Source organism: Primulina eburnea, chromosome 1, assembly GCF_022965805.1.
Source record: "Primulina eburnea isolate SZY01 chromosome 1, ASM2296580v1, whole genome shotgun sequence".
NCBI classification, from domain to species: domain Eukaryota; kingdom Viridiplantae; phylum Streptophyta; class Magnoliopsida; order Lamiales; family Gesneriaceae; genus Primulina; species Primulina eburnea.
In genome coordinates this window covers 58,999,021-59,015,802 of record NC_133101.1, presented here as the reverse complement: position 1 = coordinate 59,015,802, position 16,782 = coordinate 58,999,021, and the positions used below count along the sequence as shown (strand labels likewise).

At 29.5% G+C, this 16,782-nt stretch overlaps 1 protein-coding gene across 2 annotated transcripts; it reads left to right on the top strand.

Moving 5' to 3' along the window:
• The first annotated feature begins 12,429 nt into the window (after window positions 1–12,429).
• Window positions 12,430–15,970, top strand: LOC140834756 (SNF1-related protein kinase regulatory subunit beta-3-like). 2 transcript variants are annotated; one of them, XM_073199864.1, is made up of 4 exons: window positions 12,430–12,581; window positions 13,032–13,159; window positions 15,344–15,389; window positions 15,464–15,970. In XM_073199864.1, the coding sequence occupies exons 3-4, from the start codon at window positions 15,363–15,365 to the stop codon at window positions 15,776–15,778; spliced, it is 342 nt and encodes a 113-aa protein (XP_073055965.1). In that variant the 5' UTR covers window positions 12,430–12,581; window positions 13,032–13,159; window positions 15,344–15,362; the 3' UTR covers window positions 15,779–15,970. The 2 variants fall into 2 exon arrangements, with proteins under 2 accessions (XP_073055965.1, XP_073055975.1); XM_073199874.1 differs by lacking the exon at window positions 13,032–13,159 and having other exon boundaries at window positions 12,441–12,581.
• Window positions 15,971–16,782: the final 812 nt, after the last annotated feature.

The window sequence follows — 16,782 nt, the reverse complement described above, 5'->3', positions numbered from 1 at the left end:
AAACATACGAGGTCGGATTTTAAAGAAGAAAAAATATTTTGTAAAAAATTATTTAAATTTAAATGTATCAATTCAAATATTATATAAAATAATATATGTATGATGTCTCTTGTAAGATAGTCTCACTGATATATATTTGTGAGACGACTCGATCCACACCCAGAGTGAGAGTAATATACATTTTTAATGATCCGAGCGAGATTATATATATATATATATATATATATATATATATATATATATATATATATTAAAATTATATTATACATATTATATTTATACACACGACGTCTGCATAAAAATATTAGTAGCAGCTTGATAAAGATGAGTGGTTATTTACTCAATTAAGGTGGTGGAAATGGATGGAGATTAGGAGATTTTGATGAGTTATGGAGGATCAAATATTTGCTATTTTATCAAATGTTATAACTGGTGGTAATGATCTAACTCAATTTTTTTTAGTAATTTTCTTCTCAATCTACTTACAATAATCAAACATGAGCTTTGATTCTGATACCAATTGTAATAGTGAGACTCGAATCAATTAAATAGTAAAATATCTCAAGCAACAAGTTTTGATTCTTTTAAGGGCAATTTGGAAAAAAATACATCTGCATAAGTTTTACTGATGATTCAGTACCTATCAGTTTTTTTTTCTATTTTAATACCTGACAAAAGACAAACTTAGTTTTTAGTACATGTTTCATGCATTTTTACCTTTTTACCCTTATAATTAATAAAAAAATATATATAAATACATATTTTTGTTTGTTATCTTCTCTTTCCACTCATGATCGATGCATTTGGATGATATGTATATTTAATTTAAAAATTTTTTATTTAAAAAAAATAAATTCACAACTAAGAATTGAACTTTTTGAAATACTTAGTTTTAGTTACGAAATACTTAATTTAAATTTTAAAATACTTAATTTAGTAAATTAAATACTCAGAATGTGTATTAAAATACTGGATATTTGAATATACAATGCAAGTTAACCAAATGCTCTCATTTCCATCCAAGATGCATTTGGATGACACGTTCATTTCATTTAATTATTTTTTTACTGTTAAAAAACAAATTGCAACTAAGCATTGAAGTTTTTCAAGTACTTAGTTTTACTTGTGAAATACCTAATTTCAGTTTTAAAATACTTGATTTGGTAAATGAGATACTCAGAATGTGTATTAAAATACTAGAAATTCAAATATGCAACGTAAGTTCACCAAATGCTCGCATTTTCATCTAATATGTATTTGGATGACATGTTCATTTCATTTAATTATTTTCTTTATTTAAAAAACAAAAACAAATTCGCAACTAAGCATTGAATATTTAGAAGTATTTACTTTTATTCGCGAAATACATAATTTCAATTTTAAAATACTTGATTTGATAATTGAGATACCCATATAAAAGTTAATAAAATACTGGATATTTTAGTAGGCAATGTAAGTTCACAAAATGCTGGCATGTCCATTCAAGATGCATTTGGATGACATGTACATTTCATTTAAATATTTTTTTATTTAAAAAACAAATTTGCAACTAAGCATTGAACTTTTTCAAGTACTTAGTTTTACTTGCGAAATACTTAATTTCAATGTTAAAATACTTGATTTGGTAAATGAAATACTCAGAATAAGTATTAAAATACTGGATATTAAAATATGCAATGTAAGTTCACCAAATGCTCGCATTTTCATCCAAGATGCATTTGGATGATATGTTCATTTCATTTAATTATTTTTTTATTGTTAAAAAACAAATTTGTAACTAAGCATTGAACTTTTTCAAGTACTTAGTTTTATTTGCGAAATACCTAATTTCAATTTTAAAATACTTGATTTGACAAATGAGATACTCAGAATAGGTATTAAAATACTGGATATTCGAATATGCAACGTAAGTTCACAAAGTGTTCGCATTTTCATCCAAGATGCATTTGGATGACATGTTCATTTCATTTAATTATTTTCTTTATTTAAAAAAATCGCAACTAAGTATAGAACATTTTAAAGTACTTTCATTTAATTATTTTCTTTATTTAAAAAAATCGCAACTAAGTATAGAACATTTTAAAGTACTTACTTTTATTTGCGAAATAACTATTTTCAATTTTAAAATACTTGATTTGGTAAATGAGATACTCAGAATGCATATTAAAATAGTGAATATTCGAATATGCAATGTAAGTTTAACAAGTGCTCTCATTTCTATCCAAGCTATATTTGGATGACATATTCATTTAATTTAATTGTTTTTTTATTGTAAAAAAACAAATTTACAACTAAGCATTGAACTTTTTCAAGTACTTAGTTTTACTTGTGAAATACCTAATTTCAGTTTTAAAATATTTGATTTGGTAAATGAGATACTCATAATGAGTTTTAAAACACTGGATATTCGAATATGCAATGTAAGTTCACCAAGTGCTCGAATTTCCTTCTAAGATGCATTTGGATGACATGTTCAAGGACTTTTCAGCAGCTACAAAGCTTTGAAAGAGAAAAATAGGCTTGAAGCGAATGTTTTAAGATTCCAGGCAATGTTCTTCGAGAGAATAGCCTCTGATAGGAACGAGTAGCATAATCCATGGATTTACAATTTACATAGAAATATGAAGTCAGATACCCGTCGATAGTCATAGTCCAGTAGGTCGAAATAAAACGACATGCAATTCACCCTTGATAAATAATTAAAGAGATTTAGTTACTTCATTAAGTTGAATTAGTTTGACATAGCTTGAAAGGGCATGTTCAATTGGATATGAAATCTCTTCGAAAGAATAGATCATTGTCGAACGAATTAAGTTGATTAGCGAGGGGTAGGTGAACCGAGATTCTCAACAAATTCATTTCTCATTGAACTTTAATCAATCATTCTAGCTTATTTATTTCATCATTTAATCCTTGAACCATTTCATTGAGTTTTTATTTAATAATTGTAGTAGTAAACAATCATCTGAAGTATCGCTGCTAAAAATTGAATAAATGAGAATAATAATTGAGAAATACAGTCCTTAAAGGAACGATAATCATACTCTTGTACACTATATTATTATTTGATATCGTGCACTTGCGATTATTTCGAGCTTGAATATTATTAATTTTTACTAAGAATTTTACAATGAAAGATTTGCTCGATCACTAAGCATTGAACATTTTGAAGTACTTACATTTACTTGTGAAATACCTAATTTTAATTTTAAAATACTTGATTTGGTAAATGAGATACTCATAATATGTGATATAATACTGGATATTTGAATATGCAACTTAAATTCAGTCATGGTTGGTTTTTCCAACTAAGATTTATTAAAATACTTATTCATGTCATTTAAAGAAATGAACACAGTTCATTACTAATCGTGGAGTAAGAGTAAGTTGTTTGTAGATCATAATAAGCTTGTTTGTAGATCAAAATAAGCACTTACTTTTAACAAAAATATAGTAGCATACTTGTCCCGGAGTAAAAGTAAGTTCTTTCTTTGTATATCGAAATAAATTATTATTTTTATTTAATGAGGAGTGATGAACAATGTATTTGTTAAAATTTCAATTGCATTGAAATTTCATCATGATGAATATTAGAAATATCCAGTATTTTATTACCTATTCTGAGTATCTCATTTATGAAATCAAGTATTTTAAAACTGAAATTAGGTACTTATCAAGTAAACTAAGTACTTTAAAAGTTTCATGATTAGTTGGGAATTTGATATTTTTTTTTTTACAAAATAGACATCACATGAGAATGATATGTCGTCCAAATACATCTTTCGAGGAAAGACCAATAATTGGTGAATTTACGTTGCATATTCGAATATTCAGTATTTTAATACCCATTATGAGTATCTCATTTATCAAATTAAGTATTTTAAAATTGAAATTAGGTATCTCGCAAATAAAAGTAAGTATTTGAAAAAATTCAATGCTTAGTTACGAATTTGTTTTTTTTTTTTTTACAAAATAGATATCACATGAGAAGGATATGTCGTTCAAATGCATCTTTCGATGAAAGACCAATACTTGGTGAACTTACGTTGCATATTCGAATATCCATTATTTTAATACCTATTATGAGTATCTCATTTATCAAATCAAGTATTTTAAAATTGAAATTAGATATTTCGCAAGTAAAAGTAAGTATTTGAAAAAATTCAATGCTTAGTTACGAATTTGTTTTTTTTACAATAAAAAAATACTTAAATGAAATGAACATGTCATCCAAATACATCTTCAATGGAAATGCGAGCATTTGGTGAACTAACATTGCATATTCGAATATTCAGTATTTTAATATTCATTCCGAGTATTTCATTTACTAAATCAAGTATTTCAAAATTGAAATTAGGTATTTCGCAAGTAAAAATAAGTATTTCAAAAATTTCAATGCTTAGTTGTGGATTTGTTTTTCTTTTAAAAATAAAAAAAATATTTAAATGAAATGTACATGCCATCCAAATGCATCTTGGATGGAAATGAGAGCATTTGGTGAACTTACATTGCCTACTAGAATATCTAGTATTTTATTAACTTTTATGAGTATCTCAATTACCAAATCAAGTATTTTAAAACTGAAATTAGATATTTCGCAAATAAAACTAAGTACTTGAAAAAGTTCAATGCGTAATTGCGAAATTGTTTTTTTAAAAATAAAAAATAATTAAATGAAATGAACATGTCATCCAAATGGATCTTGGATGGAAATACGAGCACTTGGTGAACTTGAATTGCATATTCGAATATCCAGTATTTTAATACCTATTCGGAGTATCTCATTTACCAAATCAAGTATTTTAAAACTGAAATTAGGTATTTCACAAGTAAAACTAAGTACTTGAAAATGTTCAATGCTTAGTTGCGAATTTATGTTTTTTAAAAAAAATAATTAAATGAAATGAACATGTCATCCAAATAGATCTTGGATGGAAATACAAGCACTTGGTGAACTTGCTTTACATTTTCGAATATTCAGTATTTTAATACCAATTCTGAGTATGTCATTTACTAAATCAAGTATTTTAAAATTGAAATTTAGTATTTCCAAGTAAAACAAAGTATTTCAAAAAGTTCAATGCTTAGTTGTGATTATTTTTTAAATAAAAAAATATTTTAATTCAATGTACATGTCATCCAAATATATTTGTGAATTATGAGTGGAAAGAGAAGGGCTAACAAAAATAAGAATTTAAATAGTTTTTTATTAGTTAAAAAGGGTAAAAAGGTAAAAATACTTGAAACAAGTAGTAAAAATTAAGTTGATCTTGTGTCAGGTACTAAAATACAAAAAAAAACTTGTGGATACTGATTCTTAAATAAATCATTGGCAGATACATTTTTCTCAAAATTACCGTTCTTTTAACAAGCATTAAGAATTATTATTATTATCATTTTTCTTGAAAAAATAAATTAATATTTTATAATCTTATAATCTTTATTTATTTTGGTGGGGAATACTTCACATGGACTTCACGAGACTTTGCCGGGGGAGAAGAAATATACAAATTGGACCATACACGTGATCCACACAAATATTAATTAATTGTTCAACGCCATTCACAATTTTCATTTTTTTAAAAAATATATATATATTATTTCCCAATAGGCAAACATGTCCTGACAGATTTTTCCATTTGTTCAACAAAAAAATGATGCATATGTATGTATAATTTATAAATACCAAATTAGAAATTTTGTTCAATGATTTTTTTTTTAAAAAAATAAACATAATATCTTTCAATCGATATAATTGAAATAACAACGATTTTTGAAAATTTATGTGTAGCGTCTCGAGATTATCTTTCGTGAGGTATCTTTCTTTAACAATAAAAAATTAGTGTTGCAAATTATATTTGATTATATTATATTACGTTAAGTTATTCCACAATTTAGGGATAACAACTTTCTCAACAGGTTTGGGGACCCATGGAGAAAACCGAAACGAGGATGAAGATCCCCGATTTTTTTGGGTTCGGGGATTTTTTTAAATCCCGATGTAGTTCGGAGCGGGTATGGGATTACTATCTTCATCTCCGAATCTGTCGCGAAAATAATAGTATTATTAGTAATAATAATATAATTTTTTAAAATATTAATAATAACATTATTATTAATATTAATATCATCACTAATAATAATTAATAATAATAAGTTTTGGTTTGAGAAAATCTCCGAATCCGTCATCGTCTTGCCATAATTATATTTTTGAAATGGTGATGGAGCGGGGATGAGAAGTTGATCCTCGAAGTTTCGGGTTTGGAGATTCCTCGAACCCCAAAAAACGGAGATCGGGACGGATATGAGGGTGATGGTGGAATTCGGGGACGGGGATGGTATGACAAACTAGTCCACGCCCCGCCCCGCCCCATTGTCATCCCTACCACAGTTGATCTGATTATAAATTAAATACAAATAATAATATTATTTATCCTATATTTTGAAAAAAATTATCAGTGTAAAATCTATATAATTTTATTTGTCATTATGAATTATGAACTCTAAACACTAATCTTCAACTAATTAAAATAATTTATATATTAAAAGAAAACCCAAAATTGGTGACAATTAAATTTAAATTTAATATGTATCAAATCAACTCATCTCAAATCGCACTATAATCTCAAATACATCGATACTGATGAATTTGACATATCCCGATATCCTGGTGTCATTCCTTCATAAGTCGGGTTAATTTCATCCTATTCATGTGGGCATTGTCCTCATGATAGGATGAATGACCAAAATTTGCCCATGCATAGATATGACCCACTTTTTTTAAAAAAAATTGTATATGTGGCAAGATCTTACACGTTGAAATGAAGTGAGGGTAATATTCACATAAATAACATCCCATCTACGCATATGTCGATCCCTTGCCCAAATCTCACAAATGTTGGTTAATTCTTTCAATTGATGAGACCTTTTGACTGAAATTCTTTTGGCAAATTTGTTTTTATTAGGGTGTCAATATTGATTGATGCTGAGGGAAAATATAATTTTATATTAGAATGTCACTTTGGTACAAATTTAGATGATGATTCTTGGACAAAAATTGTAGGACCTAGTTAATCATTTGAACACTACATTGAATTTACCAGTTTTATTTAATGGACACCCTCTATTTAGATTAAGTTATATCCTTCAAATTTAATAATAATAATAATAATCTAAATGGATCCAGGAAGCTGTTCATGAAATTTGGATGAATAATGATTATTTGTCCAGAGGAGACATTCTGGAGCTATATTTCTTCACTACAGCACCAGAACCAGCAGAGAAAGGCTTACACGAAACTTTTCATTTTATCAAGTTGTATTATATTAAGAGAAAATCTCAAATTTTATTTACTAATGCAATTTTGGTCACCCCAATCGTAGCCCAATGGTGTATAAAAAAAAGACGTAGTGAGAAATTAAAAATGTATCGAGATCCCCACGTTGAAAATGATACATTTTACAATTATTTGTTCTTAAAATATCTACATATTCAACACACAACCCTAGAATTAGATTTTTATTTATTTGTTTATTTATGTACAGTAGATTATTTACTTGTGTAGTTTTTATCTAGACATGGGATTTCGTGAATGAATTGATTATAGAATGTTGACAGATGAATACTCTCATATATTGAAAATACACATATATAAATATATGAAACATAGATTACTTAACTTTGTGCGATTAAAATAAATTCTTGTGAAAGGGGGAATTTTATTTAGTTTAGATATAGGTATGTTTGGAGCATTTATTATCACTTGAAGTGAGTCAAACTGGGCAGATTTTATCAAAAAATGGGTTGATAGCCACTTCGTGCACATAATTATACAATATGTGACGTATAATATGCACACAGATTTTATTTCTACTATATAATAATATAATACATATACGATAAAATAAAGCAATCAACACACTATTTAAAGTAGTGTATCAAAGACAGTATAAGGCAGAATATGATAATAAGTTATATTGTCTATATCAACTATCAACTACATGAATTTTTTGATTAGATACATATATTTCTTCACATTTATCTCGTCTCACCATTAGTCATGTAACACGTCCAATATAAACAAACCCAAAGAATGAGCATACACAACAAACATCATCATAACACATAACAGTTATATTAACAACATAAAATAGAACTGAAATCATAACAGGAATACCCACTTCGCTGTTTCTGAACTGCGAATGATATCACAACCAACAATATCAACAAATACATGTCATTCTCCTACTAATGCGATGCGTCTCTCCTTTACTACCGCGATACGTCGTCCCTTACTACTTTGAAAAACAACAAAACACCTTTCTCCTATTATTGCGACACGTCTCGCTCTCTTACTACTGTGAAAGACGATGATAGCACTGTCTAGTAACCGATGGCCAACAAAATCAACAATAATAAATAACAACATATTTAATATAAAATCATGCATTCTCGGTGATTATCATCGTTAAACACAATAATATTTATCAATAATAAACTGTAATAACATATGCTTGTACGTTAACATGTACCTGATAATCAAGTATATATGTAAAATATGGCTATTTATTTGATCCTGAGGCGTGCACGTATCTATATAATTCAACAATAATTATCATATCATTGTTATGGTATCATCACAATCATAACGGCCTCAATATACAACATCAAATACCCTAACAAGTAATAACAATTAATTCAACAAAATATAAAATTCGATTATAAATCTTCATCGTACAACAATTAATATTTCGATATATTTAGTTAACAATACTAACATCAAATACACCATAAACAATTAACTTCGGATAATATGATATATCAAAACATCCAATAAATTACGAAAACTTTATATCAAAAGATTGCATATACTTAGTAGAATCCGAATATATAATTTGATTTAACAACAATCAACAAACGACACTATAATTCAATTTAACGATTAAAATTACTTATTTATAATGAATTAGGAATAATTTCAAATAACGCAATTATAATATTCATTATATCCAACCATTTTCAATTCCGATATAATTTAACAATTTATTAGATTTATTCCAAACATTTACGAATTTCAAACATAATCTAGAATATGAAATTTATACTTCAAATTGAAAACCTTATGTCAACGATATCATAATTGAAATCGGTTTGTCAATTGAATAAACCAATGAATAGCAACATCCAAAAGAAAATCGAAAATCTTATTTAATTATTTCTCTCTTTCACTATTGCTGCACATCGAGCGCTTCTGTCGTGGGTTTTGAAATGAATTCCACCGACTTCATAAACAATTTATTATTATTACTTTCACATTTATATTATACTAACATATAAAATTTAACAATTTCAACATCAATATATTCGTTCGGACCACTAAAACAGTCAAATTTATTAAAACTCAAAACTTAAAAACTTCTAAATCTTTGAGTTTTATACGTTATCTTTAAATTTCGAATAATTTAGACTTCATATAACAAAAATATGACATATTTCGTTATTAAATCAACCGATTGTTATATTTACTTCAGTAACTTGCAGTATTAATTTCTGACATCGTTCGTTGTCTCTGTGTTAGGATGAAAAAAAAATTAGATTTCTTAAAATGATTTTAAATTACTTAATTTCGTGAAATTTTGATAAACATTGCATCAGTTAATAAACAAGTACAAAACGTTTTCATTTGGGTTATTGTATCACCATTCACGTTAACATGATTTTTGAATTGACCAAAGTTGATTATACCGTCAAATATTTATCGTAACGAACCAATAAAAACAACAAAAAAATCTTGTATTAAAATACAAACACAAAAACTCGTCTCAATGTTACATAAGACCATCTAACGAGATATGATACATATTATAGAGTAAGTCTTTTGTGAGACGGTCTCACGCATTTTTATCTGTGAAATGAGTCAACCTTACCGATATTCACACAAAAAAATAATACTCTTAGCATAAAAAGTAATATTTTTTTAATAGATGACCAAATAAGATATCCGTCTCACAAAATACGACTCGTGAGACTTTCTCACACAGATTTTTGCCCATATTCTAATAATAATAAAAAAAACACACACACACACAATCCATTAATTCAGAATCTGGAATGTGCATGCACTTAAACAGTCATTGTCACAATGACAAATGGTCCCATATTGAGACCCAAAGGTCCACCAAAAATGTAACAAAATATCCAACTATGTTAGAAATAGACATATTGTAACCACATTTTTTGGGCTGGAACTAACTTTTCAAGGTCCAAAAATATTTGTTTTAATATATTCTGATCCACAGCAAAATTGAAGACTGTGACATTTGCTCCATGTGGCCACAGATATAGACTTGTCGACTATTGCTAGTCATGCTGTAATCTAATTAAATATTGTACTATGTGGAAGAAGAAAGAAAGAAAGAAATTATTCCAATAACTATATGGAAATGTTATATTTGACCTTAAAAAAGGCCCAATATTCCACTTAAAATTAGTTATTTGTCGGTGTGATAGCTTTATTTGACCTAAAAAAATCCCCACATTCCACTTAAATTAGTTATTTGTCGTTATGACAAGAGACGTAGTTATATTATATTGCGTGTTTGATATGAAGTAAGATAATAGACTCGGAGAAGGATTTGAGATGATGATTTGAAATTCGATCGGTTGCGTTTGGATCGAAGGATTTTTATTTGGGAGAGTGTGTGAAGGAAGAGTCGAAATGACTCGATAGTGAGATGAAATTGAAATCCATCACACTGACTCAAAATATAATTAATTGAGATCACTGTCAATCGAATTTATTTAACCAAAATAGTAGATTTGAAACCTTTAAGTTCAAATCCATCAATGCAAATGCAACATTTCATTTTTTTTTTCATTTATAAGCAGATAAATTCTGATCATTTAAGCAGCAAATAAAAGGTTTTTTTTTTATCCAGCATTTATTCCCATCAATACAAAGCTCGGAATTTGATCTTCACCATTTGTAACATGCCAGACCACGTTCTGAATATGTTGTTCAAAATTCAGTTAAATCCAATTATTAGAACTCCGCCACCTACCTCCGCAAGTAAGATGAACAGATTTTATGAGAGAACAACTGCAACTTATATTCATCGCCCAGAACCTGCTTCAAATGACGTTCAAATCCGATCTCCAACATAAAAAAAAATTTCTTTCACCCTTCTTTTGAACGTGTTTGAAGTCGTAATGTTGAGGCTACATCCTGACATGATTCCCGTTGCAAATGAATGCACATAGGTCTCTGCAGGAAGAACGAATTAGTCGTGGAATAATAATTCCTAGAGTTCATTATCATGTTGATCATTTGTTGGGCCTCAATCCAGATGGTCAATAGAAACTTAGGAGGAGATCCCTTGAATTATAAGTTTTTTTTTAAATATTTTATATCTAAAAGATTATATACATTATTTATCTTCCTTAAAAACTTTATTATTTTTAATACTAAAAACCTAATTTATAAAAAACATTAACATTATTTTTAATTTCATATACATAATCTTTATATTTTTTTTCATTTTTTTTTAAAAAAAACTATCTAATAAATTTTGTTATATTTTAAAATAAATTATTTGTTCATAAATATTATTGACAAAAAAGAATTTTAAAAATAAAAAATATTAATTTTTAAATATAAGAAATATTATTTTTAAATTTTCAAATCAAATTATAAATTACATTTTAAATTTTCGTTCATATACGTCGTTTACATACATATCAAAATTTTCGATATAGACAAAATTATACGACTATCGTATCAAAATCTCACTATATCAAGATCTTGATATACCAAAATTTTAATATGGTACAAGCAGCATACCGATTATACTGACTATTTGTGGTATATTGAAATGCCGGTATTGTACCAATATATCAAGATGTCAGTATATTATCGATATCATATCATATCGAAATTACATCGAATCTTGTTGGCCAATAGCGGGACAAGATCAAGTGTTGTGGTTTGATTAATCAAAGGAGGTGTTGCCGGCTCTTTCGTCACAACCATCAAGCTAGTAAGAAGACAGATAAACTTATTTACCCCAAACAAAGATGCAACCGATTTTCTTATTCAACAATTCTCTAATCAGTTTAGGCACTAGACAATAATAATTGGTTATGGTACAAAATTTTCGATATACCATATTTTTCAAGTCTTATTTATGCATTTTCTGTTTACTCCGAGGGGAAATTTGTTAATAAACCTAGTCAACAATTTTGTTTAAGAAAATTATCTCCATTTAAAAAAAAATAACCCTTACTCCGGCTCAATATTAGTGAATGGCCCACTATTTCAGCCCTTGTGTAGTCCACCAATTGGCCCATTAATTTGCACATTTTTATTAGACAAAAGCCCATTTGGGTCAGTCATTAGACCCAAGCCTTCTACCAACATTAATACCCCGAAGTCGCCGATTTTGGCGAAACAGAACGTATAAACAAGCAGCAGAAAGTAAAAGGGCAACTCTACCTCCCAAAAATTCAATCAAAATATACAAAATTCGATACATAAATTCAGAAACCCGCATGAATTTTCAGATTTTAATGACGGATTTCACTAGGTAATTTAACCTTTTCCTCCGTAAAAGTTATGTTCAATTTCTCTTCAATTTTTTGTTGTGTGATGCTAATGCATTATTAGCTTTCTTCTTCTTCTTCTTCATCTTCTGCAATTGTTGCCCCCCCCCCCCTCCCCCCATTATTTTGAGTTAAGAATTCTCCTCAATTTTTTTTTGCCCTCGTATGTTCCCATCATCGATGGCTTTTCACCTGCTTTAAATTTTTTTTTTCGCGTCTGAGACAGAAGCTTAGGCTGAATTTGATTCTGGATCCGTTCGCTTTTATTTGATTTTAAATTTTTTTATTCTCTAACTTGTATGTTTCCTGGAATTCTCGAGTTCTGGATTTTTTTGCTTGTTTGGTTCTTTCGTTTGTCAAAAACATGATGGAATGATTTCTCATTTCTTATTTTTCATTTGCATTTTTTTTCTTTGTTTCTTATTTTTTTGCAGATGAATTTTTGGGTGTCTGGAAAATTATTCAAAGACTTGATTTTTTCCCTTCTGCATTAAGTATTAAAAAGGAGAATTGCCTTGTTTTGCGCATTGAGAATTGAAGCTACCGAGCGTACATCAATCGGGTTTGATTCTGCATCTGTAATCCCGATGTTGCATTTTTATTATAATGTTTGCATAGGTTTTGAATCTGAAGAATTGCAACTTAAATCTTGTGGGTGGAAATTTTTCCCTGGCAAAGTTGAATTTATGTAAAAGTGCTGTTTATGTTATTATATCGACTGAAACCAATGACATTTCTGTGTTCTGCTCTAAGTGGGGAAAGATGATGTGGTTAAAGTTTTAGTTAAGCATGTAAGAAATATGTTAGCTTCGTGGTTATGCGTTTTAGATGGAGTTTTTAGCTGTTCATTTCCAGTTTTGGTGATGTATTTATAATTTTTGTTCCATTGACTGACTTTCTCATATAGGTTAATCAGTATATTCAGTGGGTATTCTTCTAGATATTATTTTGGATCATATTTTCTCAATAATTTCAAGGTTTATTTCTTTGTATGTATTTAGATATCTAAAGGTTGAACATTTTTCTCGATAAGAAAAATGCTATTTAAGTCATGGAATTGGTGTATTTGGTTGCTTTGCTTATCTACCCACGTGATGGACATTGTAAATGTGTCTAATAAACTGTTAAGTATTTTCAGATTTCTAATGGCTGAACCATTTTAATCACAAAAATCCTGTTTTTAGTCATGGTGTTGGTGTATTTGGTTTGTTTATTTATCTACCCATGTGTTGGATATTATGAATGTGTCTTATCAGCTGTTAAAGTATTTGTAACATAGATTTTTGGACACCTGGTCGTTTGCATGGTAGTTATCTTCATGTAACGTGTTTTAAAATAGAACGATCGATCAATTATCCAGTTTAAAGGATTTCATATTTTTGCCGCCGATACATCAAATACTGTTACGAGAATATGTAACGATTCACCGAAATCTTAACCAAATATGCGGTTAATTTACATTTAAAATTTAAAACAAGATGACGTGACTTGTGGAAAATTTCAACACAACATCCTGCCACGTGCTCAATGGAATTTAGGGCAGCTTTGAGAAATTCAATACGATATCCTGCCACATGCTCAATTAAAGGGAGAAAGCGAAGCTTCTTTAAGTTCGGTGCCGAAACTATATAACTGATATAGGCAGCCTTATTTGAACAATAAATAACTTGAGACCTTTATCTGCAATTTTTCATCTTTTGGACTGGGATCTGTAAGTCAGATGTTTCTAACGCATGTATACCAACTGATTTTGGTTATCTTGCTTATTTTCATGAGGAAGATATCAATATATTTCCATGATGTGGGCTCTTACTCACTGATTTTCTTTGTTTTGTTCTATGTTTATTTTTAATTTGTCTCAAATACCTATGTTCTTTAAGAAGCTGTTTTGTATTTTAAGCCACTTGAGCGGCTTATATGCATTTTTCACCAACTCTTAATTTCATCTTTTAACTTGCTTTTTTGCAGACATATGTGGTAAATATATTCTTCCTCGCGCTTTATGAATTCTCATTTATCTCGCATGAAATTAGTCCCCTTTAATTTTCAATCCGGGAATTTTTGTTGAATAATGGATGGTTAATCTCTCTATTCAGTTTTTGTTTCTTACGTTTCGCCTGCCTAAACCCACATTACTTTTTCATATGAAGATCAAATATCTCTGTCTAGAGTTTAATCCTTAATTAAACAATCACTTTCATTTGATGAATCAATCAAGGGAATTTAGCTGCATAAATGGTATAAAGTTAAGATATCTTGGAACTAGTATTCTAATATAGCACTTGCTGAGAAACAGTGAATACTAAGTGTGTAAATCCAAAAATGTGAACAAAGAACAGCTGGCAGCTAACAGCTCCCATGAGATCTGTTCCTCATAATAGATATGCTGATGATATGTGAACAAATCTCATTTAGTTATTCTATGGGCTTATGATTTGTTCTTGCTAGTCTATATAGCACAACTCGAATAATAACCTTTAAGCTATTGTATGGTTCAAAAATATTTGAGCTGTATTATTATAAATATTTCAAAAATGGCATTCATTTGTTCTTCCTATATTTTCCGGTTACATCAGCTTAGAGTTATCATTTCTCGAACTGCTGGTTTTGATTTATATTTGATGGATAACATTCCACTGAGATATCCTGATATTATTAACTTTCACATTACAAACCATTATTGGATTCTAATATCAAACATCAAATGCTTATATGAATGCCAACCCAAAATCTGTCTTCCTTTCAGGTGATTCTGCTGGCCTGCAATGAACCACCAATATGGGGAAGATCAAGTAAGTTTAGAAACTTCTCCTATCAATTGATTTGCTCTGATCTAACTTCTTCTAGATGCAAAATTCTAATGAAGGATCAAGTCAACGTTGTTGGATTTGACATTCCGAATTCACCCGACGCAAGCTACAACAATGTGTACCCTGGAAATGAAGATGAAGGGCGAGAACCACCAACCCTACCCCCACACCTGCAGCATACTCTATTAAACAATCCAAGAACTGGTGATCCAGGTGCATCCCACCTCCCATCGCCCCAGAATGTCACTCTAAATCATCTTTACATCGAGAACCGAGAATCTACTCGGTCAGTAGTGGCACTTGGGGTCACTCACAGGTTCCGTTCAAAATTCGTGACTGTTGTGCTTTATAAACCAGTTCCGAGAAGGTGAAAAATGGACAGACAGATCTGCTTTTATCAAAAACCTTATCTTGGTACTTGTCATTTTTCTGTGTATTGTGATTAGAACAGTGATAGGAACAAGCCAAAATGCAAGGAGAGCGAACTTTAGATTTTTCGTCGTATAAACTACATTATCAGGAGATAGTTGTGCCAAAAGCTATAACATTGTGCGAACGGTAAATGCCTGCTTTCTTTGATTTCTACGTTTAGTGATGGTCATTTTACGTAGCAGTAAAATGGTTTTTACCAGTGCGGGCATGTAGAACCAACACCAACAGTATCATTGGTGTAAAATGTGGGGCTCATGTTCGACCAGGCAGTGGTGGCCATTGTACGCACCCAGGTTGGTCAAAGATCCCAAAATTTTGTTGCGAACTCGGTATTTTATTTTTACCAATGTCATGCATGTTTATTAATCTTCAATGTTTAGATATGTGTATTTAGTTGGGGCTGTAAATGTGTTGGATAGCTAGGCCACATAGAACCAGTTGTGTTAGAGCCGGTAAGCTAACCTGACCTTGCTGCTAGGGGTTTAACCCAGACTGGGATGGTTCTGGTCCTTCTGGATCTTACAGGTCTTTCTTTTTTTCGCTTTCTTTCCCCCAAGTCCGCTTCTCCAACTTTAATCTAACGAAATGCATGGAATCCCAGGAAGCATGATTCTTTCTTATCTTTTCACAAATGATTATTACAGGAATATTATGATCAATATTCATTGATAGCAACAAATAATAGTTTCTGTATATCCTAATCTTTGTTTTGTGGAACTCATGACGTATATTGATTATCAAATTATATTACATAGAGGGTTCTAAAAACCGGTAGGCGGACGACTACCCATCATCTAACATCTAAGTGGTTTTTTTAGTCTAAATATCTATATTGTTTTATCTATTTTCATATTTATCTAATAATTCATCTGTGTCGGATGCAAACTCAAAATTCACGATATATTATTCATCTTTATCCGATACAAATTGATGGGTTAATATG